The sequence below is a fragment of the Vombatus ursinus genome, unplaced genomic scaffold (genome assembly GCF_900497805.2).
Source record: "Vombatus ursinus unplaced genomic scaffold, bare-nosed wombat genome assembly UNPS02014781.1, whole genome shotgun sequence".
NCBI lineage: Eukaryota > Metazoa > Chordata > Mammalia > Diprotodontia > Vombatidae > Vombatus > Vombatus ursinus.
This window is the reverse complement of record NW_020954559.1, coordinates 44,186,273-44,213,324: the sequence shown is the minus strand read 5'-3', so window position 1 is coordinate 44,213,324 and position 27,052 is coordinate 44,186,273. Positions and strand designations below refer to the sequence as shown.

Genomic DNA, 27,052 nt, shown 5'->3' with positions numbered 1-27,052 from the left:
CTTTGCTCTTATCTTGCCAGGAACCAAGCCTTCATGCCACTTCCCAGCCATCTCTATGCCATACCTATCCTATTACCATTCCTTTCCTGTCTCCCCTTTGTGTGCTGTGTTCCCCCATTAAATTGGGGCAAGTGGTTCAGAAAACATCCTGCCTCAGACACTTACTAGCTGTATGACCCTGGGCAAGTCACTAAACCTCTGTTTGCCTCAGTTTCCTCAACTGTGAAATTAAGATAATAAGAGTACTTATCTCCCAGGAATATTGTGACAATCAAATGACATAATATTTGTTAAGTGCTTAGCACAGTGCCTGGCACTTAGTAAGCATCATATAAATGTTAGTTATTACTAATATAAACTCCTTGAGGGCAGGGATTGTCTTGCTTGTTTGGGTTTATATCTTCAGGGCTAAATATTGTGCCTGGCACTTAAATGCTCTCTATCTCTGTCTCTGTCTCTCTCTGACTGTTTCTCTCCCCCAGCCTCCCTTCAATGTAAAGATATTATCAAGCAAACTTTTTTTTCTGTTCTTGGATGTATATTTAAATTGTACCTTTCAAACATATCAACTCATTTTGTAAGTATTGCAAAGATTCACAAAGTATGGTACCATGGACATTTTATTACGTCATATTAATATCACCAACAAGCAAGATTGTTATGTCTGTATTGCTAAACAGTAAGAAAAGAATATTTCCTTGAATAGTGTAGATGTTCACTTGTCTGAAGTCAGAGTGCTGGATGAAATGATCCCATGTTGGTAAATTCAAGCTCTTAGGCAATCTGAAATAAAATTAGACCATCTGACCATCATCCACTACTTGACTAAAGTATAGTAGAATGTCTCTATAATCTCCTCCACCTAAAACACTCCTAACTCACTTCCTTACCCATGACTTTTGAGTTATAAGAATGACCTTTATTATCTACCATGTTAAATGTAGAGTGAAACTCTGGATTTATTCTCCTAACCCACATACATACACACTAACAGGTTAGGTTCCCAGGAAAAGGTTGGGTTCATCTCCCTCTTAGGGTTCTAGGGATACTTCTAAGGGGTTGGGAGACATCACTAATGCTTTTAGCTTGAGACCTTTTCCCTAAAGTTAGCCATGAATGATTATCACTTTCTTACTTAATTAATATCGATTAGTTTTTACAAAAAGACAATTACTGAGAAGACACAGCAAAATGAGGGTTCTAAACATTTTCTCCCATTATCTAAGGCAGGAGTGGGGAAGCTGCGGTTTTTGTTCTGTGAATAATTTGTTCTGTGAAGTTTGGATTCAGTCAAAGGGCTGCACTTGAGGACCTAGAAAGCCACATGTGGCCTCAAGGCCCCTGATCTAGGAGCATACTCTCCCCTCTATCACCTTGGTCCTTGAAAAGAATAGACTCGAACTTAAAGCAACATTTGACTCACTAAGTTTACCTCAGTTCATCATAGCCGGTGGATAAATAGCTATAACTTCCTCTTGACTGTCTTTAAACTATGTAGGATCAAAAAAGTTACTGGGGACTTTAATCCTTACCATTTTACTTCTAGCAAATTCTGACCTGCATTTCATGTCCCAGACTTCTAGTGGCTTGCTTTCCTGACCTTCTGAAGCTCACAAGATTGTAGCCATCTCCAATACTTTTTCTCCTAAAAAGCGGGACATAATAGGTAAAACAAAGACAGAAGCAACAGTCATTGCCATATACTCATAGGCCACATAATGGTGGCTTTGGGGTAGAAAAGGCCCAATGGCTCTTTACGTAGACAGGGGCTTACAACATCCCTTGTCTTTGCCCTTGAACGTAACGAGGTAGGACTATTCAAGAATATGAGCAAAGAGCAAATGAGAGTCCCTTTGGCTGATTTGTGCCTTTGGAATGCACCCAGTTCTGGCTCAATGGCCAATCAACAATCCACTTAGCTATCACATGGTTAGCAGCCCAGAATCAGTTACCAAATGTCTGTGCATGCTCCAAATTGGGGAGCATGGCCTTTCCATTAAATATCATGTTTTTATGGAACAAACTCCCCAGCCTCTTACACATGGGAATTGTATCAATAGAGCATACTATACATCTTCACTAGTCAAACCACCCCTTCCTACCCTTTACTTATGTAATACACTGAGTGTTCATCCTTTGAAATTGTAATGGAATCCAGAGATGGAATAGCATTCCTAAGCAGAGTTAATATGCCCTATCCTCTCTTCTATATGGAGTGGGGTTGGGGATGAAAGGGAGTATTCATTCATGAAGTTGGGGGTTAATAACATGATGGAAAGCAAACACATTTGCTGAAGTATAGGCCAAAGAAGTAGAAGGAAGCTTTTGTCCCTTCTGAGCCTAGGAGTGCCTCTGGGAGATAATGAAGAGAAACAGTATGGTGTAGTGAAGAGAGCAGGAAGCTAGGTGGTGCAGTGGATAGAGTGCCAGGCCTGGAGTCAGGAAGACTCATCTTTCTGAGTTCAAATCTAACCTCAGACACTTATTACTACTATGTGACCCTGGGCAAGTCACTTAACCCTATTTGCCTCAGTTTCCTCATCTGTAAAGTGAGCCAGAGAAGGAAATGGCAAACCACTCCAGTATCTTTGCCAGGAAAACCCCAAATGGATCACAAAGAGTCAGATACAATTGAAAAAAATGAATGAACAAGTGAAGAGAGCACTGGACTAAGAATAAAGAAACTGGGATCCAAATCCTGCCTGGACTGCAAAGTTAGGCCAGTCACTCTCTGGTCCTTAGCTGTCTCATCTGTAAAAGGAGAGAATTGGACTAGAAGCTTGCTATGGGCCCTTCTAGGTTTGAAATGTTTTGATTCAATTCAATCTCAATTTGGTTACTATTTTTGGAGTACTTTTGTTAAATAACCAAATTCTTGGGAATACATTTGCTTTAACACATAGCATAAGCAATCCAGGATCTACAAATTAGCTTTTTATAGTAAATTGCACAAACCAGCATTTCATTTTCTTGTCACCTAATTGAAAATGCTAAATACTCAATTTACCTTAATTCCCGGTGTTTATTTGTTGTTCATCCTTTGGTCTTGAAGAAGACCTATGACATTACAAAGCATTTATTAGGTGTTTACTAAGTGCTAGGCACTATGATAAGCACTGTGGGCGTAAAGGGAAACAAACAAACAAACAAAAAAACACCATAGTTCCTGCCCTTAAGGGGCTTCTGTTGTGATGATGGAAATCAAATATATCAAGATCCATACATAGAAGATAAATACAGAACAAATGGAAGGTAGTCTAAGAGCAAAGGCACTGAGTGTGTGTGTGTGTGTGTGTGTGTGTGTGTGTGTGTGTGTGTGTGTATGTTTCTGTGTGGGGGTTGGGAAGAACCAGGAAAGACAGCCTGAAGGAAGTATCCTTGAGCTGATTCATAAAGGAAGATGGAGAGTTTAAGAGTCAGAGGTTAGGTAGAAGAGCATTCCACCTGGCACATATTCTTTCCTGTCCCTCCCTTAGGGGACTTTGCTGCTTCCACTAGGCTGGATTTCTGGCTCTGCTCTTGTCTCTTACCTTGGGAGAAAGCCAATGTTTTTTCTTCTCAGTGAAACTAGTCTTTATTAGTTTTCTGAATTAAAAAAAAACTTCAAAATTTGGGAGGTAGTAAGTTCTCTCTCACTGGAGGTCTTCAAGAAAAGACTTGATTACCATTTGTCAGTTGTGTTGTAGTAAGATTTCTTGTTCAGACACTAATCATTCAACAACTAACAAACTGGATGTCTTCTGAGGTTCTTCCAGCTCTGAAAGTCTATGATTCTATGATTCCAACACCTGGATTAGAATTCTCCCTCTAACACTTTGAGCTATGTGACCATGGGGGAGGGGACAAGTCATTCATCTCTCTGAAAATTGGTTTTTTCATCTTCAAAATGAGGTTCCTGTAGCACCTACCTCACAAGCTTGTTGTGAGACTCTAATATAATTTGTGTAAAGCAGATTGCAGTCTAAAGTACTCTACAAATACCAACTATTACGCTCTCTTTTTTGTTAATGTGTTTTGTTTTTATATCACATTAATTTCTGATCTGATCTGCTTCTGCTAACCCTCAATCTTTCCCTTGTAACAAAGATTTTAAAAAGAAGGGAAAAGTCAATTTAACAAAACAAATAAGTTAATCTACCATGATTGATGCTGTATGCACTATCCTATATCCAGAGTCTCCATCTCTATAATAAAGGGAGGAAGGTATATTTTGTCAATTCTTCTTCAGGGCCAACCAAACTTGTATATTATGATTATATAGCATTCAGTTTTGTTTCATGATTTACATTGACATTGTCAATTGTGCATTGTGCATATTATTTTCCTGGCTCTGCCTGTGTTACTTTGCATCAGTTCACATATCTTCCCATACTTGAGTTTTTCAAACTTGTCTCAGTAATATAATATTTCATTCATGAAACATAGTCTGTTCATCCATTCCTCAGCTGGTGGGCACCTCCCCTCCCACTTCTTTATTACCACAAAAAAAGCCCTGTAATGAATAATTTGGGATTCATGGGATCTTTTTTTTCTATCTTTAACCTCCTTTAAATATATGTTTAGCACTGGGATTCATCGTCAAATGATATGGACACTCGGATTACTTTCTAAGTATGATTTCAAATTGCTTTCCAGAAGACTGGACTAATCCAACAGTGTATTAGTATATCTGTCATCCCACCTCCCTTCCAGTACTGGCTATCAATAGACTCACACATCTAGAGCTAAAAAAGACTTAAAAGGTCAACCCCCTCATTTTATAGACCAGGAAACTGGAGCCCAGAGAGATTAAGGGACTTGTCTACTGTCGCAAAGCTCAGTGATGGGATTTAATCTGAATTCTTTACACTTTAGATCCTGTGCCCTTTCTATTATGCTACGCTATTTCTCTCATTTATCAATGTGCTGAGTGTGAGGTAAAATTTCAGTACTGTTTTAGTTTGCATTGTCTTATTAGTGATTCGGAGCAATCTTTCATGGCATCGTTCATAGTTCACTATTTTGCTCTTGGGTATTGAACAATATGAACAATTGTTCATATCCATTGGTGGATGGGTCTTGACTTTGTGTAATTGTGTTAGTTCCCTATAAATAAACTATCAGACACTTATCAGAGATAGTTGATACAAAGACTTTCCCAATTCATAGTTTTTCTTTTTATGCTAGTTGCATTGATTTTGTACAAGAAGATTTTCAATATTATGTAATTAAAAGTACCTACTTTATCTTTTGTGATCTCTTCTAGCCCTTGTTTAAAAATTTTTCTCCAAGCCAAAGTTTCAAAAGATAACTCTATTCTTTTTCCTCCAATTTTTAAAAGACATGATATTTTATTTTTAAGTCAAATATCTATTTGGAACTTGTTGTCTTATATGTTCTAAGATATAGCTATTAATATTAAGGAAACACATATGTGCACCCTTCTGTCAACAGCTAAAATCCTATTTCCTCAAATGTCTGGAGATCAGAATGCTTGGCAGAAGATTATATAATATCTTTGAGCACACTCTATCCTACCGGCTTGTTTGCCTTCCCATCCCTGTGTGGGCACCCCACCTCTCTCTCCCCCTTACCCAAGGATTTGTGCTGGTACTAATCAATGCATGCTCTTAAACTAGGGTCTGTGGAAGACTTGCTCAATTCAACCAGATCCTAATCATTTATTCTTTGATTTTTATCTAGTAGTAGTTTTCAGGGACTTATCCTTCCATAAGCTTTTCCCCTAAGGTGGCCTCCAGTGTGCTTGAGTTTTCAGATCTCTTTCTTTCTTAAGTTTGTGTGCATGATGTCTTGTCATTTTTTTTCACATGGATGCTGCAGTCTGCTCATATTCGATTGCCTCCTATCAAGCAAACAAGAAGCCTTTCTTTTCTTGTTGACAAACACTGAACGAATATCTGCCTTCTGGCTGGAGTTGAGTCGAGATAGCTTTCTTTCATGCTGTCTTTCTTCCTAATTCATTGCTTTGGTCTGGCCTCTGCAGCTCCTGAGGCCTTGCTGGTGTCCCCCTGGAGTGGGCAAATCTTTCTGCTCAGCTATGCTCTTCACCCTGCCAAAAAAGATGAATGTATAGAATCTGCTTCTCAAAACCCACAGTTAAGATTGGCAGGGAATAACTGTCTGTATTTAGCACAGTAGCATTTTGATATGCCGTATATTCTTTGAGTATTGTGTCATCCGTGGTGACCCAGGATACAGAGTGACTTCAATTTTTCCGTGTAAAAATTCTGGTTTTTACCTATCCATTCAGCTGAGTCCTCATCTCTCTTTTGTTCTTAGGAACCACTAATGGAAGGAAGACCTGGGTTCTTGACAGCTGCTACTGCTCATTAATCCCCTCTTAATGGTTGTGTATGCAGGACTCAATTGCAGGACAAGTTATATCAATTTAGGGGAGTTTTTTTTATAATGAGTCTTTAGAAAGTTGAAAAATGACATTATGGAGAAATAATGGCATGAGGAAAGAATAGCAGATGACAAATTAGACATGTGGGTTCTATTCTTGCCACTAACTGTGGTCTTGATAAGCCACTTCTACTCCCTAGGCTTTATTTTTCATATCTATAAAATGAGATGATTGGACAGGAAGATTTCTAAGATCCACGTGGGCACAGTAGAGAAAAAAGCTTGAAGAGTCAGGAGTGAAGCCCAGAGAAGAATGAAAGAGAACCTGACTGGCCTGGTCACTTTTCTTAAAATGGAGGTCCTGGGAGGGATTGACCAGTTATTGGAAAAGGCTGTGGGGGCTCAGTGATCTTCCAGGATGAGAAGGCTACCAAAGCATGGCAGAGAAAGAAACCTAGGGAATTAGAAGCGGAGCCCAGGTAGGGGGAAGAAAAGGATGACATACATTAAATTATAATGTACTTTGGGGTATGACAAAGACAGCTGAAAAGAGGTAAAGGATGTCAAATGTTATGTAATCATAAACCAACTTCTTGAATGTATTACAGGGGAGGTAATGGGCTTTATATATCCCCCAATTGTTTGTGTGCTGTTACAGTGAAGGCTTGACCTGCCACTAATGTCCTTAAACTTCAGCTCTTCATTTCTATCAGGCATAAGAGGAAAGAGCTGGGAATTAGTATATTAGGTAAGAGGATCCTATAGTACTGCCTCATTTAAGGTAAGGGCTATAGGAGATAGGGGAATCAAAGCTCCCTGACATCATCATGCATCATGAGAAAAGGGGTTTAGCTTTGTAGCTGACTTTCCATGTAGATCTATTCTGTAAACCAGGTTATCTTGCTCTTTGCTCAGAGGATTAATGTTTTATCCCCTAGGAACAAAAGAATAAGGAGCACTTCCTTTCTGTATGTCTTTGTGGGCTGCACTTGGGGGTGGTTTTCAATTGTGTGGATTAGTCATCTGTTGTACTCTATGTTCTGGACCCATTAGTGCTTAGGGAAGTCTGGATTTTGGGCAAAACAGAAACATTATGTGGCAGTTACTTTCAAAACATAATAAAGATTCAGACAACTTGGTCTCTAAATGCACAACCACTGTCATCTCTTATCTAATTAACCTATCTAGGCCATAGGTGCCCATTTAGACTAATGAAAAGATCAATAATTAATAGCAGTCAGGGTCTCAGCTGCTGACACTCACACAACACTCTGTTGATTTCACAAAGTGTCCAAAGCGGAATTTACCCTTAAATAATCAATATTGCCCCATGGTTAGCATTCTGGATTTGGAAACTAAGGAGGGTACTGGTAGATATATAAAACAGAATTTCATGTACCCTTTCATGGGACTTTGCTGTGTTGGGAGAAGTGCCCAAATGATAAAGATGTTCATTTGGAGGTTAATTTAACTTAATTTTTCTTTTTGTGTATTTTGAAATTTTCAGGTCTCATTCCTTCTCAAATATAGAAGTTCCTTCTATGAAAAAGAACCCCAATTATAATCCCTTTTCTCAAACCTGTTTAGAAGTAATACCAGTGAACAGTAATATGATATTTTTCACTTCCCATGCAACAGTCCTGTGAGGTAGGTAGTACTTCTATTGGTATCATGTCAGCATTGTTGGAACATTGATATTGGTATCAGGGGACCCAAGTTTAAATCTTGCGGCTGATGTTTTCTACCTGTGTGATCTGGGCTTTCACAAGTTCTCAGCCTCATTTTCCTCATCTGTAAAATAAGAAAGGCAATAATTGCTGTAAGGAAAGTGATATATAAGCCTTAAAGCATTATTCATTCATCAAGCATTGGTTAGGTACCTACTATGTGCCAGGCATTGTGCTATGGGCTAGGGATGCACAGATAGAAATGAAATAGTTCCTGCCCTCAAGGAGCTTACATTCTTTTGGTACGAGTGCACCATGTACAAAAATAATTAAATACAGAATATGAGAAAAGGTAACCACAAAGCAATTCGGGAGATGGCCTTCAAGGTAGCTAGGGATTACACAAGGTAGAGATGAGGAGGCAGTGAATTCCAGGAATGAGGCACAGAGGCAGGAGATGGGTTGTCACACATAGGGAAAAACAAGTAAGTAAGTTTGGTAGGGATGTAGAGCATATGAAGGAGATTAAACATGCAATTAACCTGCAAAGGTAGGCTGGAGCCAGATGTAAGAGGCTTTAAATGACAAACACTGGAGATTCTACTTTTTCCTAGAGGCAAGAGGGAAGAGTGGCATGATCTAATCTGTGCTTTAAGACTGTCTATTTGGTAACTATGTGGAGGATAGATTGGAAAGGCAAAAAACTAGAGGCAGAGAGACCCATTAGGAAGGCTATTGCAACTTTCGTTCAGTCATTTTTCAATTGTGTCTGATTCTTCATGACCCCATTTGTATTTTTCTTGGCAAAAATACTGGAGTGGCTTGCCATTTCCTTCTCTAGCTCATTTTTTGCCGATGAGATAACTGAGGCAAACAAAGTTAAGTGACTTGCCCAGGGTCACACAGCTAGTAAGTGTCTGAGGTCAGATTTGAACTCAGGAAGATGAGTCTTCCTGACTCTAGGTTTAGCCCTCTATCCACTGTGCCACCTAGCTGCCACAGTTTAGGTGAAATGTGATAAGAAACTAGGCTAGTGGTCACATGAGTGGAAGAGAGGGCATAGGAGAGAGATGTCAGAGATAGAACTGATAAGACTTGACAGTGGATTAGACATGGGGAGTGAGGCATAGTGAAGAGTTGTCAATGACTTTGAGGCTTCAAACCTGGCTGTAGGGGTAGTGGTGTCCTCAAAAGATACAAGGAAATTAAGAAAAGAGGGTAATTGTCAAGGAAAGATTGTGAGTTCTATTTGAATGTATTAAGAAGCCTGTGGGACATCTGGTTGTAAATGCATGGTAGGTGGGTTGTTATACTAATTTTACAGATGAGGAAATTAAGACTCCATGAGTATAAATGACTTACCCAAGGTCATATAAGAGATAAAGCTGGGATTTAGAACTGAGGTCTTCTGACTCTAAATTTAGTGTTTTTTCTACTATGCCATAAATTAAATAAGATTTAGATGTTATGATGATTATTTGGCCACTGCAACCATTTAGCTTCTTAAGTTAATATAGTATATACTACCTGTATAAAAGCATACATGTCATTCAGGCCCCTTGGGGCTTCATTTTCCTCTTCTATAAAATGAGAGAGTTGGGCTAGGTGGTTTCTGAGATCCTTTCCAGGTCTGGAGTTATGATTCTATGACTATGTTCTTATAATTTTTTCTTATTAGTTTTTATATCTTATTTTGTGGCAATGGGAAATCAAGATACAATTTTAAGATTGGGCTATAATATATATGTAAGTGTATACATATACATATATAATATATATGTTATATATATAGGCATTCATGGTGTAGCTAGGCAGTTGTCACATAGGATACACCCCTAGATGTGTGACATAAGATGACTGAGAGGATCCGATATCTAGCATTTAGAACAAATTTGTAGGACATGACATCATTGCTTAGAATCTTTTCTTTGGTGCACTTTGTGTCCTGGCACTGGGCACAACAATGGACCCCCAAAAAGAGCCCCTGATTCCCTAACCCAGAGAGTCAGTAGCCAGACCATCCAAAACAGAAGGACATGGGAAGGAAACCTAGACTACCAAAGCCAGGACACTGCGACCTTTCTAGAAATTTATTTGACCAATTATTCCCCCAGACAGCTAGTGTGGATCAGTGGTTAAGTGTATTGGGCCTAGACTTAGTAAAGATTGAGTTCAAATCCTACCTGAGACATGTTCTAGTTATGTTCCATAGGCAAATCACAACCTCTCTCGGCCTCAGTTTCTGAATGTGTAAAATGGGGATGATAACAATAGCACTTCCGTCACATGGTTTTTGTGAAGACTAAATGAAATAACAAATGTACAGTGTTTTGCAAACTCTGCGAAATATTATATTATATATTATATAAATATTATCATTAGTCTTATTACCCTCTCATACACTGCAACATGAAACGTAAGAATGATGGACCAGTTTGGCAATTGTATACTGTCACTGAATGCAGGGTGAATCTAGCTTAAATGCCTCCTGTTCCCCAACCCAAGCACAGGTGGATTCTCTTGGTATATAGTACCAGGTGTGTTCTCCACCCCTACTTCACTTGTTGCTAATGTCAATGATGAAGGCAAGATTAGGATAAATACTTCTTAATCAAAAGTTAAATAAGCTACTCCTATCAGATCCATTGATTCTCCTCTCTTGCTGCTGCTATTACAGGAAGAGTAGGGAGAATGGTTCGAGTCACTAGCATCTTTCTCCTACTACTAGTGACTAAGAATGGAGAGCTAAGCTGTCCTGTACTCTGCATGATAGTGTGTAAGTCTACTTGCAAGGGATGTAGTGGGGCAGAGTTGGGAGGAGTGTTTCTTACTGAAGCAGAATATCACTTTTTTGATCCTCCCTCCTTGACATTCATCATACCTAAAATGCTTTCTCCTTTTTTCTCCATTTATCTAAGCCCTATCCTTCCTTCAAGTCCCAAATGAGGAAACTGAGGGTCAGGGAAGACTGATTGCTGTGAGCCTGGAAGCTTTCAATAGATAATTCTTGCAGATAATGTGAACGACTGAAGAAAGGCTCTGCTTAGATACAGACTTCCTTAACGTGTTGCCATAGCAGTGTTTATTTTCCTCTTTGGAAAGTTACATTTCCTTAGCCTGCACTAAAATGTAAGATTTACCCAGTAGCATTATCTTTTAAATCAATATAGTTCAGCAGTGAAAGAATGTCCCAGACCACTTGGTAATCATAAAATCCCACCATTTTTAATAAAAGAATTTCTTGTCTTCTTCCTTCTTCTTTTACAGGCTATCCTGTCATTTTATCCTATAACCTTGCAAATGATATACTAGAGATACTTCTGAGGCCAACATAATAACTAATTTCTTCCCCTGGGGACCTAATAAAATACTTTAACCATTTTACTTCAAACTGTAGAAACACTGATTAGAGAGAGGGAGATGTAGCATCTCAAATCAATTCCCATAGAAGCTAGAGGAAGACATGAAAAACAAATGAAAAAAGAAAATCTGAGACCATTTTCCAAGAGCTCCTTCTTCTCTCCTTCTAATCTCACTGCTCTCAAATGTCTTTCTTCTTCTATCTCCTCTTTCCTCCCTCTTTCATGGAGAGGTGATCCTTCTTCTTGCTAAGGTAAAGCCCTTTCCATAAACTCATCCACTCTTTTCCAGCATTTTGTCCCTAGTATCATTCTCACTTTCATTAATCTTCAATCAATTCCTATGTTCTGATAGCTTCTTTGCTGTGTACAAACTCCCCTATGTCTTCCTCTCCCTCAACCTTAAAGATAAAACAAAAGAAAAACCTCAATCCAACCATCTCTTCTAAATATCATCCTATATCTTTTTTCTTCTTTATGATAAAACTCCTTAAGAAAGCTATTTACGATAATACTTCAACTGAAACTATTCTCTCCAAATTACCAATAGCCTTTTAAATTGGCAAATTGAAAGCTCTTTTTTTTAGTCCTCTTCTTTTTTTTTTTTTTTTTGGCTAGGCAATGGGGTTAAGTGACTTGCCCAGGGTCACACAGCTAGTGTTAAGTGTTTAGTCCTATTCTTGAACGTTCTTTTGATACTTTTGTTTTCAGTATATTCTTTCCTCTCTACGTTTTTGTGATGCTGCTCTCTCCTGGTTCCTCTCCTATCTGTTATACCTTTCCTTCTCAGTTTCCTTTGCTGTCATCCAGGTCAGTCCCATTAACCATAAGTATTCCCCATTGGTCTGAACTGGGCCCTCCTTGTGTTCTCCCTCTACATAGATCATTCTGACTTTCTCACATTTATGAAGAAAATCATTTTATTGAATTATTAGTGGTTGTTAAACTTTGGCAAAGGCTGGAAGAATAGAATATAATACATATATAATACAACTCATGTATGTATTTGCATATATGTATATATCTGTACACACATATAGTACTATATATGTGTATATTTATCACATTGTTGCCATATTGCCACAAATCTTGTATTGAGCAGGAGAAATGTTTTGGGACTCACAATAGAAGGATTTAAGTTGAAGTCCTATTTTTCTCAATTATTAGCTAGATGATAGTGGTCAGCTTCAATTTCCTAAGCACATTTCTCTTCTGTAAAATGGGTATAATAATGTTTACTTGACCTACCTCATAAGGTTATTAAGAAAGTGATTTGTAAATTCAGCAGTGATATTTAAGTGCAATCTATGATTCTTATTATAATCTAATTTTTTTATTGAAAAACCTCCTTTCCACCAAAACTTCTGCAGTTTTGCAAGTAAAAGTCTTTGGTTTTAGTGAATGATACTTTGAGAAACGTAATCAAAGAGAGACTGTAAGTTGAATAGCCTCCTTGCTGGAACTGCCAGGATTATTTTAAGATTTTGACTGTGGTTTATACTCTTTCAGTAACTTATGTGTCTTATAAATCATAATAAGGTATTGTGCTTAGGCTAAAAAAGAATTCAATAGATTCAGAATACTTTTTAATTTTGAGAGCTCAAATTGGAGATCCTTTAATCCAATCCTTTCATTTTATAGAGAAAGATGTTGTTCAGTCATGTCCAACACTGTATGACCCCATTTAGAGTTTTCTTGGCAAAATACTGGAGTGGTTTGACATTTCTTTCTCCAGCTCATTTTACATATGAGGAATCTGAGGCAAATGGGGTTAAGTGACTTGCCCAGGGTTGTTCAGCTGGTAAGTATCTGAGGCAGGATTTGAGTTTAAATCTTTCTCACTCCAAGCCTGGATCTATATATCCTCTGTGCCATCTAGTTGCCACAGAGGAAGATTCTAAGCCTTAGAGAAGTGAAATAACTTACCAAGGAACACCTAGCTAAGTGTTAGCAGGGCTCCTGGCTACCAGCCCAGTTCCTACCATTTCTGCCCCACCCCTCTTCTATAACATAAATGAGAGCATATCATTGATATCTATTAAACAAGTCACTTATTTTCTCTGAGGTTTAATTTCCTCATTAGTGAAATGAGGGGGTTGAATTAGATGACCTTTCAGGACTTTTCTAGTTCTAAATCAACAATCCTGTGTCAACAACATTAGAGATTATTCTTTCCACTAAATAGTAATGGTAGCTGATATTTTAATAAACTTTCATAAAATATCTCTTATGTTCAAGGTAGCTTAGCACAGTGCCTGACGCATAGTATGTGCTTAAGAAATGCTTATTCCCTTCCAAGCACAAGCAACTTGCTTCTTTGCTGGAACACGTTTCATCTGATGATGCATTGGTTAAGGTTTTCTTTCAGAAATCTATGGGAAAACAACACAAGATTCTAAAGAAGGACAAAATTGCCTCTGTGGGGGTATTAAGCGGGAAATTAGTGCATCCAGGAGCACAATGCTCTCCTTGCACTAACATAATGGAGTTCATGAGTTCTGAAAAGAAATTTGGGAGGAAACTGTTTCGCATTCCAACGGAGTGTTTTCTTCCCTCAAAGAAGGGAATAGTCCCTTGTGGCATAAGCAGAGATCAAGATTTGAGAAATATTTTGCATAACTCGGAAAGCGTGAGCAGCAAAACTGAGCAATATAGGCACTTATCAAGTTAACACAACTATTTGCCTTTGATGTGAGCAAATGAGTGACAATTAATTAATTTACAAAGTTCAACAACAGCTTGGTAAATAGTGTTGGAAATGAAGTCAGTAGACCTGAATTAAAATCTGACCTCAGACACTTACTAGCTATGTGACCCTGGGCAAGTCACTTAATTTCTGTCTACCTCGTTTCCTCATCTGTAAAATGAAGATAAAAATTATTCCTACTTCTCAGGATTTGGACTTAGGTCTTCCTGACTCCAAGTCCATTCTAGCTGCCAATAATGATGAGGCCATTGTCATTGTCCAGCCAGACTTTTTAAAAGCTGAACTGGCTCAGTGACTGTTCATGAAGATCTTATCTCACTCTGGGAAAGAATGTTACTCTTTACATTTATTTAACGATTCTCTCTCTCCCTCTCTCTGTCTCTGCTCTCTCTCTCTCTCTCTCTCTCTCTCTCTCTCTCTCTCTCTGTTCTCTCTCTCTGTCTCTACTCTCTCTCTCTCCTTCCCACCTCACATTCCTCTGTCTCTGTCTGTCTATTTCTTTTTCTGTCTCCCTTCCTTCCCTTCTCTTTCCTTGACTCCCCTTCTTTCACTCTAATAGGTAGTAGACATTGCTGCTATGGCCATTGCAACCTTTTTCTATTCCCCAGAAGAAGGCTAGTCCATCTTTTTGCTGAACCTGAAGATAATGAATTTCTAATGTGGTGTGGAAGAGTATTTCCATGGAGATTTCCTTGCTGTCTGTCCTTAAAGGTATTTGTTTCCTTTGAAAGCATCTGAGGACTGACAGATAAAATTTTAAGATGCTAAAACAATATTTTAATAGGTGAAGAATGTTACATCTTCTTTTCAATCTCCTGTGTCATACTTGAATCCTTCAGGGATTTGTGTATGCTGGTGTAACACTCACTGGTACTATGGTTTTGGTTTGAGCCTCTGATATGTAAAGACAAGGGCAAGAGGGAAACCACTCCAGATGACTCATTGTGGCATGGAGGCAGGGTCGTGAAGGCTATGGCAGGGAAGCTCAAATTCCATCAGATTCCACAGGGTTGGAAGGGCTTTGGATATAGACTAGTAATGTTTGTTGTCTAAGGACTAGCCTCACTAAGTTCAAGAGACCCGTGAGAAGGTTGGATGTAGTTCACTTGACAAAGTTGTAGAGAGGGTTTATGATCAGCACAGTTGGAAAATAAAGCAAAAACTGTGAAACCACAGATCCTTGAAGTACTGAACAAGAAGGGAGTACCATGTTAGATCTTGTTGGGTAGGTAGTGAACCAGGGATATGTAAATGGAGTAGAGAATGATGACAAATTCTGGCCAGTGTAAGATAGCAAATGAGTGTGCCTCTAGAATCTCATGGTCGCTATCTTGGAAAACAAAGAGCAAGGGAAAGGGTGGAGAGTGCAAATGGACCCAAATCTAAATCGTTACTCTGTGTGTGTGTGTGTGTGTGTGTGTGTGTGTGTGTGTGTGTATGGGTCATGACAACCTACTATATGCATAGAACTGTGCTAGTACAAATGCTAAAAAAAAAAAGAGACATAGTCTTATAAGCCTAGTATAAGGGCTATGCCATATACTCTATTCAGTGGATAGAGAAATGGACTTGTAGTCAAGAAGACACGAGTTCAAATTCTTCCTCAGATACTTAACTGTGTGACTCTGATGAAGTCACTTTACCTCTCTCTCTATTTTCTCATCTGTAAAATGGGGATAATAATAGTACCTACTACCAAATGAGATAACATATGCAACTGTTTTACAAACTTTAAAGGGCTGTATAATGCTAGATCTTATTTAATCCTTGTATAGCAACCACCTAGCAATTGTAGAATATATAATAGGAACACAAGAAAGGTACAAAATGCTAGGTAGATTCTGCCATAAAAATCCCCAAGCAACTTGTACTCCAAGGGATGAGTGAGACTTATCAGAAGCAGTTGGAGCATTAGTTGTCCCTTGATAACAATAAGAGTAAGTAGAAGGTGGAGCAGCTAAGATACAGGATTTGGGTGCTTCAATATTCTGTGTGTGCTTTTGCGTCCCTTTCCTCTGTCTTTGGAGGCCAGCTAATCAACAAGTATTTATTGAACACCTATTATGTACTTGGTACTGTCTGGGATGTAACAAAAATGTGAAGAGCTTTAAGAAAAGAGTAGGCAATCGTGTCCTGGTGTACTGGAAAGTGCGAGAAGGTGGAAAATGCCAACCCCACTTGAGATTGCTGAAGGAAAAGAATCTGAGAAGAAGCTGACATGAAAGGAGCAAGTCTCTATCATGTCCTCATCCCTAGCTTTCTACATCAGAGACTTTGGGGAACTTCCCCTTGGGTGAAATCTAGGATTCTATCTTTTGGTTGAGTTGAGTTACCTTGTTTCCAATAGGAGAGATCCTTCATTATATACCTCTGGTATTATTCTCCTATGTATACTTTGTTCTGATTTCTGGTTTGCTATGATTCAGATAAATGTGTTTGTTAGTTGAAAAAAGAAAAAGAAAAAAAAAGAAAGTGCATGGAACTTGGAGTCAGAAGATCTGGCTCTAACCCCATCTCTTCTACTTAATTGTTGTAGAATTTTGGACCTCTCAGTTTCCTCATCTACAAAATGGGAACAATAATACAAATACCTCCTTTGCAGGTTTGTGATGAGGATCAAAAATGAACGCATGCTTTTTACAGTGATTATTTTAGTCTTTGCATTTGTTTTCTTGATGTTGGGGTAGTCAGCTCTTTAATTCCCTTCTGAGGCGGCCTTTGAATTCACGAATTAACTCCTGTTTTGTGTATCCTATATATGTGTTTTGTCTCCTGTTAGACCTATATATGTCCATGTTGTCTCCCTTTTTAAGGAAAATAACCTCCTTGAGAGCAGGGACTGTTTTGATTTTCTCATTGCATCTCTGGCTCCAAGTATAATGCCTGGCACATAGTAGCTGCTTAATGAATGATTGCTCACTTGATCTCAGTATAGAGGTGCTTTTTTGATATTGCACACAGACACATCTGTGGTCTGCAGTGAATGAATGTATCTGCTTAGGTTTCCTTTTCTAGCAATATTTCAGAGTCATCACTTATCTGGAGCAGTTGTCATGCTTGGTGCCTTGCTAGAGTGCTGTTTCTAGCTTAACTTGGTGCAATCTCAGCCAAGCAATAGAATGAGGGTAAAACAGGTGGGAAAGAGGAGTAAAGAATCTGGCTCATTATAGTCTAATTGGCAATGAGTCATTTGTTTGGAAAAAAAAAGTATAATGAAAGAGACCAATTATTTAAAGCTATTGTTGGTGGTGGTGTTTTTGTTCAGTCCTTCAGTTGTGTTGGAATCTTCATGACCCCATGGACCATGGCGTGTCTGGCCCTTCTATACCTCACTATCTCTTGGAGTCTGTCCAAGTTCATGTTCATTGTTTCCGTGACACTCTCTATCCATCTCATTCTCTGCCATCCACTTTTCCTTTTGCCTTCGATCTTTCCCAACACCAGGGTCTTTTCTAATGAGTTCCATCTTCTCATTATTTGGCCAAAGTATTTAAGCTTTGGCTTCAGTATTTGACCTTCCAGTGAACATCCTGAATTAATTTCTTTAAATATTGACTGATTTGAGCTCCTTGCTATCCAGGGGACTCTCAAAAGTCTTCTCCAGCACCACAATTTGAAAGCATTGGTTGTACGGTGCTCAGCTTTCTTTATGGCCCAACTCTCACAGCCATACATTGCTTCTGGAAAAGGATAGTGTACCAGGTGCTAACCATCTTCTGACTTGAATTTGATATGACCTGATAACCATCAAAGAATTATTCTGTGCTTAAATGTATTTCTTGCTAAGCTAAGTCATTCTGTGGCAGTAAGAGGACTATGTTTTTGTTTTTTTTTTTCAGCACCTGTGGCTTGAAATATTGTAAATCAAAGGCTGCAATCCATAGAGAGGGCCAAACTATATATCACATTTTGGCAACTCAGTCGTAAGAAGTAAAACTGAAATGGCTTTTTCCAGAATATGTAATCATGCATCTTTAACACAATTTTCTAGTTACAGAAAAGGAAAAAAATGATTTTCTTTACACAAAAGAGAATTTATATCTTATGAGTAATAGCTAATGCTATTAATGATTGTCAATAGCACTCCCATCTGATAATTAACTTTCAGCTCTGCTGAATTTATTGTTTTGAAATCCACTCAGGGAAAATATCTTTAGAATCTCCTTGAAACAGCAATATTGAGATATACTGAGTAAGGAATTGTAATAATAATGAGCCTAAGAAATTTCCTATCAGCAAAACAATAAAGTGGCTGGGAATGAATAGAAGATGAAATAAAGCCTAAGCAATTGACACAATGATATTTATCAAAATGGATTTTTCCAGGGCTTGGATATTAATTATGTCTCAGAGTGGCATGGTTAGTCTTTCACACTTCTGAGTCTTCACTCATTTTGTTGCTCTGCTGTCTTGGGCCTACTTCTTCATTTCAAATACTACACTTGCTTCTAGGTCTTACTCAACAATCGAAATCATTCTAATAACTCATTAATTGGCCACTTTAACATTTACAGAGTGCTTACCTCATAACAGCCCTGTGTGGTTGGTTGGAGTTAGGAATACCTGAATCTAAATCCACCTCTGACACATACTGACTGGCTTTGGGCAAGTCACCCAAGCTCTTAGTGTTCCGGGTAACTCTCTAAAATACTAAATTGCAAATATATTGCTGAACTACATGGAATGAATTTCTTCACTATGAGTTCCCCAATTAAATTAAATCACAGGTCTAGCTATTTCCTCCAACCCCCAAGCTATTAAAGAATAATTGAAATTTAATATTATAAAATAGTCTGTCATAGGTTACATGTATATCATACTTTATGTTGACAAAGCAGTTTTCATAAATTATCTTATTTGCAGGAAGCTTTTTCCATACCGTCCCCTGCTGGTACTTTCCTTTCTAAGATTACTTTCCATCTATGTTGCTTCTGGGACAGCTAGGTAGTGCCATAGATAGAGTACCAGGCCTGGAATTAGGAAAACTCATCTTCCTGAGTTCAAATTTGGTCTCAGACACTTACTAGTTATGTGACCCTGGGCAAGTCACTTAACCCTATTTGCCCCAGTTCCTCATCTGTAAAATGAGCTGGAGAAGGAAATGGCAAACCTCTCCAGTATCTTTACCAAGAAAACTCCAAATGGGGTCATGAAGGGTCAAATATGACCGAAATGACTAAACAACAAAAAAAAAAAGCAAGGATGAGGGCCTGCATGGGACTGAGCTGAATATGAGAAGAAGGCAAGAATTGTCTCACTTTTAACACCTAGAACAGACTAGCACATAGTAGAAGATTAACGAATGATTGTTTGATTGAAAAGTTCAATTAGGATTTAGAAAATGGAGAGTTAAAGTAAGCATTTGTTGGTGTGTCACTAATACTGTCTAAAGAACAGTATGGTTTGACCAGTAGACATGATCATTTTGACCTTTCTGTCCAATTTGGTCTGGATCTATTACAGATAAAGGTGTCAGACATGCTGCCCTTGGGTCCCATGCAGCCCATAACATTCTGCTGTAGCCAGAACCAGATTAAAATGTAATTGGGAAATATTTAGCAACATAAATAAAATATGATAAAATATAGATAATCTTAATATGTGGTTTTCCAAGTAAATATGTGGCCTACAGGGATTCTTATGCATGGCTAAGTGGATCTCAGATTTCTGTTTGAATTTGATACCACTGATTATAACTGTCATATGGAGGATAGGGTCAGGGTTTTTCCATAAGAAGTTTTGGATTTTATGAATACTTTGAGATCATAAAAGAAAAAAAACCCTGCTATGTAGGAATCCATAAGAATAAAAAAATACACTTTCTAATGTCACCTTATTTTAAAAATTTACAGTTTAGAAGAAGCCCTCAATAATGTTATTTGACTCTCAGCCTTATGAGGCAGGAATGGCAGGATATTCTATTTTATAGATGAGAAAACTGAGTTTATATGACTTGTCTAAGAACCAGGGCAAAAATCCAAGTCTTTTGACTCAGGTTTATTGCTTTTGCTATACCATGCATAATGTGCTACACTATGATTTTGGGGGGAATATCATTGCTTTTTATCTTTTTTTTCTTCTCACTCACTCATCACTCTTGTCTTAACAAATGTGTGGTTGTGGGGAAGATGCAGAGGCAGGGAAAGTCAATACACACAAAGGTTGTATGCATATTATATATATATATATATATGAGAAGATCTGCATATATGTACATGAGGATATATGTGTATATATATATTTGTGAGGTAAATCGAAAGATCTATATGTGTATTCACATGAGATAGTATGTGAATGTATGTGTGTATATGTATTAGACATACATACACGCATGCATGTAGATATACAAATGACTATTCTATTATATTGTGTTTAACTAAGTCTTGAATGATCCATTGCAGGTATTGTGTCTCTGATTTCCCTGGCCATCCTATCTTACGAGCGCTATAGGACCCTCACCCTATGCCCCAGACAAGGGGCAGACTATCAGAAGGCACTACTGGCTGTTGCTGGCTCATGGATGTATTCTTTGGTCTGGACTGTACCACCTCTGATTGGCTGGAGCAGTTATGGAACTGAGGGAGCAGGGACAAGCTGTTCAGTGCACTGGACCTCGAAGTCTGTCGAATCTGTGTCATACATCATGTGTCTCTTCATCTTCTGCCTGGTCATCCCCATCCTGATTATGTTCTACTTCTATGGACGACTTCTATATACAGTCAAGCAGGTGAGTCATCCTTCATTTCAACCTCTTTGAAATGAAAGAGATGCTTTCATTCTTGTTTGTGACAGTTGCCATTATAGCTTAATACTTTTGTTATACACAACCTTAAATACCAACAAAGTCAATTAACCATATGTTTAAAGCTATTTATGTTTTAAAATTAATTTCTATGTATATTTTGTCCATGAGACCATATTAATTATCCTATCTTTATCATCTTCTTTTCTGTTTCTATCCATGTAGTTTTGCTTAAATTTTTCATTTTTTATAATTGTTGAATATAAAGACTGTTCTAGATCTACTTTCTTTGTTTCACAATAATTCGTCTGTCTATCCAAATTCCTTTACATTCCTCATGCTTAGAATTAATGACATAGTTATAATTCACAACTTTGATATCAAATAATTTAATCAGTGATTTGCCCATTTTGTATATTTAATTTTTTTTTAGTTCTTTTCAATTACAGATAATGTTGCTGCATGCATTCTTTTGAAGAGCTGTCTCTATTTTTTTCTTGAACATTGAGGGCACATTCCTAATAATAGGATTAGGGAAATCAAAGAGTATGATTATTTTTGTGACTCCTTGTGTGACAGATTGCCCTCCAAAAAATTGTCCACTTGCAGTGTATGAATGTATTTGTTTCTCTACAACCATTCCAGCATTGCATTTTTGTCATTTTTTGTTATTTCTTGGTTGGTTTATCAAACACTCTCTCTCTGTCTCCATCTCTGTCTCTGCCTCTCTCTGTCTCTGTCTCTGTCTCTCTCTTTGGTTCTCTGTCTGTCTCTCTCTGGTTCTCTGTCTCTGTCTTCTTCTCCTTCTCCTTCTTTTTCTTCTTCTTCTCCTCCTCCCTCCCTCCCTCCCTCCCTCTCTCTCTCTCTCTCTCTCTCTCTCTCTCTCTCTCTCTCTCTCTCTCTCTCTCTCTATCTCTCCCTCCAGACCTTTTGGAGAGTGACTATTAATTTCTTGACCCTGCGTAAAGGAGGTTCATGTTAGTTTGGCCTCTGTCATCCAGTGACTCCTAAAAGTTAAACAACTGTTTCTCTTCTTTTTCATATTTCTACCTGATTCCCCAAATAGGTGGGAAGTGAGGTGGGGAGTGAAGGTGCTCAGAGAGAATACAAAGTCATCCTGAATAATACGAACATAAGGGGAGCTGAGTATTCACTAGGGGCAGGTACCTTGGACCTCTTTCCCACTATAGCCTGAAATTTGATGTGAGGCCAATGGCAGTGGTTGATCTGGAGGTGAAGTTCTGAACCTGTGATTTATTTGGTATAGAAAACTCCTAGTATGACAACTCCCCCCATTGAGGTAGATTATCAACTCATTTGCCTAAGGAACTTTCCCATGATTATATAACTAGCAAGTTTCAGATGTGGAACTTGAACCCAGGTCTGATTGGCTTTAAGCAGTTCAAAAGTTTTGGTAGTCTATTCTAATAATTATTATAAGTTAGTATAAAGCTAGACAAAAGAACAATAATGAAGGAAAATATTACATGTAGCTGAAACAATTCATTCCTAAACTTCTTAAACTGGTTACTGGTAATGAAAAATGGGCAGTGGATATTTAGAAATAATGGTTCTGATTATAATAATTTTGTATAGATGTATAAAAGATTGAAAGTGAAGTCATCCTAAAGACATTTAAATGATGAAAATGGAAGAACAATAAATAAAAGAAAACTGGAAAAAATCTGCAAAGGTTTTTATAACTATTTTCATTATCAGTAATAGTAGGAACACACCACTTAGACTCTAATATCATGACCCTAGAAGTACTCTAGAAGAGGCACAAAGGTCATTGAATAGAATAAAGATAGAAAAAGCAGCAAAACCAGACCAAAAGTACATAAAGAAGATCCATGTTACAAGTTACATAATTGTGCATGCTTTGAGTTATCAATTCACAGGTCATCTGAAGGAGGAGAGGCGTGGGAAAAATTTCAGATTTCATTGTTACTGAAAAAAGGGTGATTGATAAGATTGATAACTACTGACCAATATACCAAATTTCCCATCTTTACCAAACTTTTATTAGAATTGTCTAATCAGGGGCGTCCTTAATGATGGTACTACTCAGACTTTTACAAGCAATGTTCTTCAATGAGCCATATCTTTATTATCTGGACAGAGAGAGACAGAGAGACAGACAGACAGAGAGAGAGAGAGAGAGAGAGAGAGAGAGAGATCAAAACATATAGATAAAATAAGATCCCATTCTGCTTGTTGTTGATAATTTTTTAAAAAAATTGATTCATTAGAGTAAAATAGAACCTTAAAGTCAGTGAGTCAATATGCATTTATTAAACTTCTTCTGTGTGCCAGGTAGTGTGCTAAGTGTTCTCTCTTCCAACAAGATATGTCATATACATAGATCAAACTCATTCAAGAGTCCTGAAAGATATAACAATGGCTCTCTGGTTATAAACATTATGAGGCATAAAAGAGCAAGATGTATACTCACTAAAGATGTTTGCCACTAGGATGGAGGAGATCTAGCATAGGGTTTAGATTGATATGTAGCCATCTCTTTGGATGGCCAGGTGGTCCTCTACATTCTCTTATTTGAGGATTGCATAGTGCTGAATGCACCAACTTCTGGAAAATTTCAGCTCTTACTGGAAGAGATCTGAAACCTCCTATGACTTTGGCCTGACTATCTACATCTTTTGATGAAGTAGAGGAAAGATAATGATTGCCTAGATTATGACTTGCAGTTGGACAGACCATATATAGAGTTTATCCATCACTATTGCACTGTTTCATCGGGGTTAATTAGATGAGAGGTCCACTCTATCATTCCCCGCCATTTTAAAATATGTAATGGCTGCTTCTTCTTCATTATCCATTATAAATTAAAGTCACCAGAAATTACTTATTTCTACAAAAGTCCATTTTATGAAGCCTCTTTATTTTTTCAGATGCTTAATGATCTCTTAAGAGAATAGAACTTTACAGTAATAGGACTTCATCAGCAGACTACTCCATTGCTCCTTCGGGATGCAAAATTTCCCTGAAATGGAAATGTAGCTGAAAAAATTATAGATTATCCATTCATTATTTAGTTAAGAATTAAGCCCTCCTGTGCTTCTTACAACAAATGATCTCAATAAAAATTAGTCTCATGTACCACTGTTAGAAACTATTGTTTCATAGGCAGTGGGCAGGCATGCAGATAATCTGAGAGGTGGTTATTATATGGTATTCTTTTTGTTGCCTTCTGGGAAACCATGGGCAGTTCAGCTTATTTAATGTTTCTGGCTTACTGGACTTTAATTAGAGCATAACCAATACATTTCTACTGTGAACTAGGATGTACTCATTGGGTGGTGGTTAGTGATAAATACAAGCTGTGAAAAGTTAAATAATTTTAAATCTTTTATAAGCAATGTCAAGTTTAAAATAGGGATTCATTTTTCATTATTCTTCTCTCTGAAGCATCCAGTTATTATAACTATGCCTTCAACTATGTTTCCTGTTATTTGTTTTTAAGCCAAGCCCTGCCACCACCTTATCAAATAAAAATAGAAACTTTGGCAGAGAAAATGAGAACTTTATTAGTGTTAATGGTGGTTTTTCTTATTGTCTCTGAGAAACAAAATCAGAAGGTAGTCAGTGTTTGAAATACACTAGAACTAAGAAGCAAAAGCTGTCCTCTTGACTTTCAGATAAGACTCCTTGTCACCAATTGTACCAGATCCATGATGAGGTTTTTTTTTCTTCATAAATCTGTCAGCTGAAGATTTGTCTTGGTTCATATCATTTCCATTACCTCTATTCCACATTGTCTGATTTCTTAGCATTCTACATCTGTTTATGATACATAGTCCAGATGGTGTAGAATATAATTTATCTCTTCCTCCAATGCCCTGGTAAACAGGCAGGCAGCTTTACATAAGGCCGCCAAGAGGAGGGGATTTATTCCATCATTGTGTTTCTTTAGCCTGTATTAAAAGCCCAAATTTTCAAGCATAGCATGTGCTCCTACATCAGTGATGATAGATGTATGTAATTATGTGTATGTGTGTTTTCAAATTAAACCCTCATTAGCTGATCATTTCAAGAACAAACAAAACATTCCGTCAGCTATTTTTAGAATCCAGACATCTGATGACTGGTGTTTCATCATAATTGCCTTACCTAATGGAAAAAGATAAAACACAGAGGTGGATTTGCTACAGGGGAACAGAAGGTAAGGAGCCTGAATTCCCACTTAATGTACACCTGCTGCTTTATTTGAGCTTTCTGATTGAGAGTAGTTTACAACAAATATTAAAAGAAGTATTGTATAAGGTGGAGTCAAGATGGCAGAGAAAAGGTAGTGACTCACCTGAGCTCTCCCCCAAACCTCTCTGAACACCTTTCAATAATGCCATAAAACAATTCCTAGAGTGGCAGAACCCACAAAAGGACAATGTGAAATAAATTTCCAGCCAAAGACAACTTAGAAGTTTTGCGGGAAAAGTCTGTTGCACCTGGGTGAGAGCAGAGCACAATTCAGTGCAGGCCATACCAGATCAGACCAGGCCCCAGCAAACCACAAGCAGACCTTGGGGGCCACTGAATCAGTGTCAGCAGTTGCTTCCAGCGCTCTCAGCCCTCAGAGAGTAAGGAAGTTGAACAACTGGTCAGAAGAAGATTACTGGGGTCTCTTTGCTAACACTCAGGGCAGGACTTTATTGCTTTGTCCATACTTCAATTGGGATAACAGTCATGGGTGGCAGTCTCAGGGTGAGGAGGAGCACTAGCACACCAAAGCTTAAGGACACAGTGGAGTGAAGACCCTCATTACAAGTCCAGGGCCAAAAGGAGTGCTTATGGTCACTCACAGACCAGAGCATAGGCCAGGAGAATAGTAAACACATCTCTCCCTAGATCATACTACTTTGGAAGAACTAAAAACTTCTTACAGCTCCTTAGAAGTATCTCTGAAAACAGCAGCACAAAATCCCCGAAGCCTTGAGACAGCACATCCTCTACCCTGGAAGCAGAGCCCCTCTTTAGCAAAGGGTTAAAAGTCAAGAAATAGGCTGGAAAAATGAGCAACAACAGAAAAAGATTCTGACAACAGAAAGTTACTATGGTGACAAGGAAGATCAAAACACGCACTCAGAAGAAGATAACAAAGTCAAGGCTTCTACATCCAAAGCCTCCAAGAAAAACATGAATTGGTCTTAGGCAACGGAAGAACTAAAAAAGGATTTTGAAAATCAAGTAAGAGAAGTAGAGGAAAAATTGGCAAGAGAAATGAGAATGATGCAAGAAAATCATGAAAAACTAGTCAACATCTTGGTGAAGGAGTTAAAAAAAAACAACAAAGAAAATAACACCTTAAAAAGCAGACTAGGCCAAATGGTAAAAGAGGTACAAAAAGCCAATGAGGAGATGAATGCTTGAAAATCAGAATTGGTCAAATGGAAAAAGAGGCACAAAAATTCACTGAAGGGAAAAAAAGAAAACCTCCTTAAAAAGTAGAATTTGACAAATGGAATAAGAAGTACAAAAACTCACTGAAGAAAATAATTCCTTAAATATTAGAATTGAGCAAATGGGAGCTAATGACTTTATGAGAAATTAAGAGACAATAAAACGAAACCAAAAGAATGAAAAAATAGAAGGCAATGTGAAATGTCTCATTGGAAAAACAACTGACCTGGAAAACAAATCCAGGAGAGATAATTTAAAAACTGTTGGACTACCTGAAAGCCATGATCAAAAAAAGAGTCTAGACATCATCTTTCAAGAAATTATCAAGGAAAACTGCCCTGATATTCTACAACCAGAGGGTAAAATAAAAATGGAAAGAATTCACTGATCACCTCTAGAAAGAGATCCCAAAATGAAAACTCCCAGGAATATTATAGTCAAGTTCCAGAGCTCCCAGGTCAAGGAGAAACAAACAGTCAGAAAGAAACAATTCAAGTATCATAGAGCCACAGTCAGGATAACACAAGATTTAGCAGCTTCTACATAAAGGATTGGGGGGCTTGGAATATGATATTCTAGAGGGCAAAGGAGCTAGGATTACAACCAAGAATCACCTATCCAGAAAACTGAATATAATCCTTGAGGGAAAAAAATTGATATTCAATGAAATAGAAGACTTTCAAGCATTCTTGATAAAAATGACCAGAGGTGAATAGAAAATTTGAGTTTCAAATATAAGACTTAAGAGAAGCATAAAAAGGTAAACAGAAAAAGGAAATCATAAGGGACTTAATAAGATTAAACTGTTTACATT

General features: G+C 37.8%; 1 protein-coding gene across 1 annotated transcript in view; it reads left to right on the top strand.

Annotated features, from left to right (window-relative positions):
* Positions 1 to 27,052, top strand: part of LOC114046340 (vertebrate ancient opsin-like) — a 234,071-nt gene that overhangs the window by 16,304 nt on the left and 190,715 nt on the right. Inside the window, exon 2 of the mRNA XM_027866646.1 lies at positions 20,480 to 20,805. Within this exon, the coding sequence (XP_027722447.1) occupies positions 20,480 to 20,805 (326 nt within the window). The remainder of the gene's footprint in view (positions 1 to 20,479; positions 20,806 to 27,052) is intronic.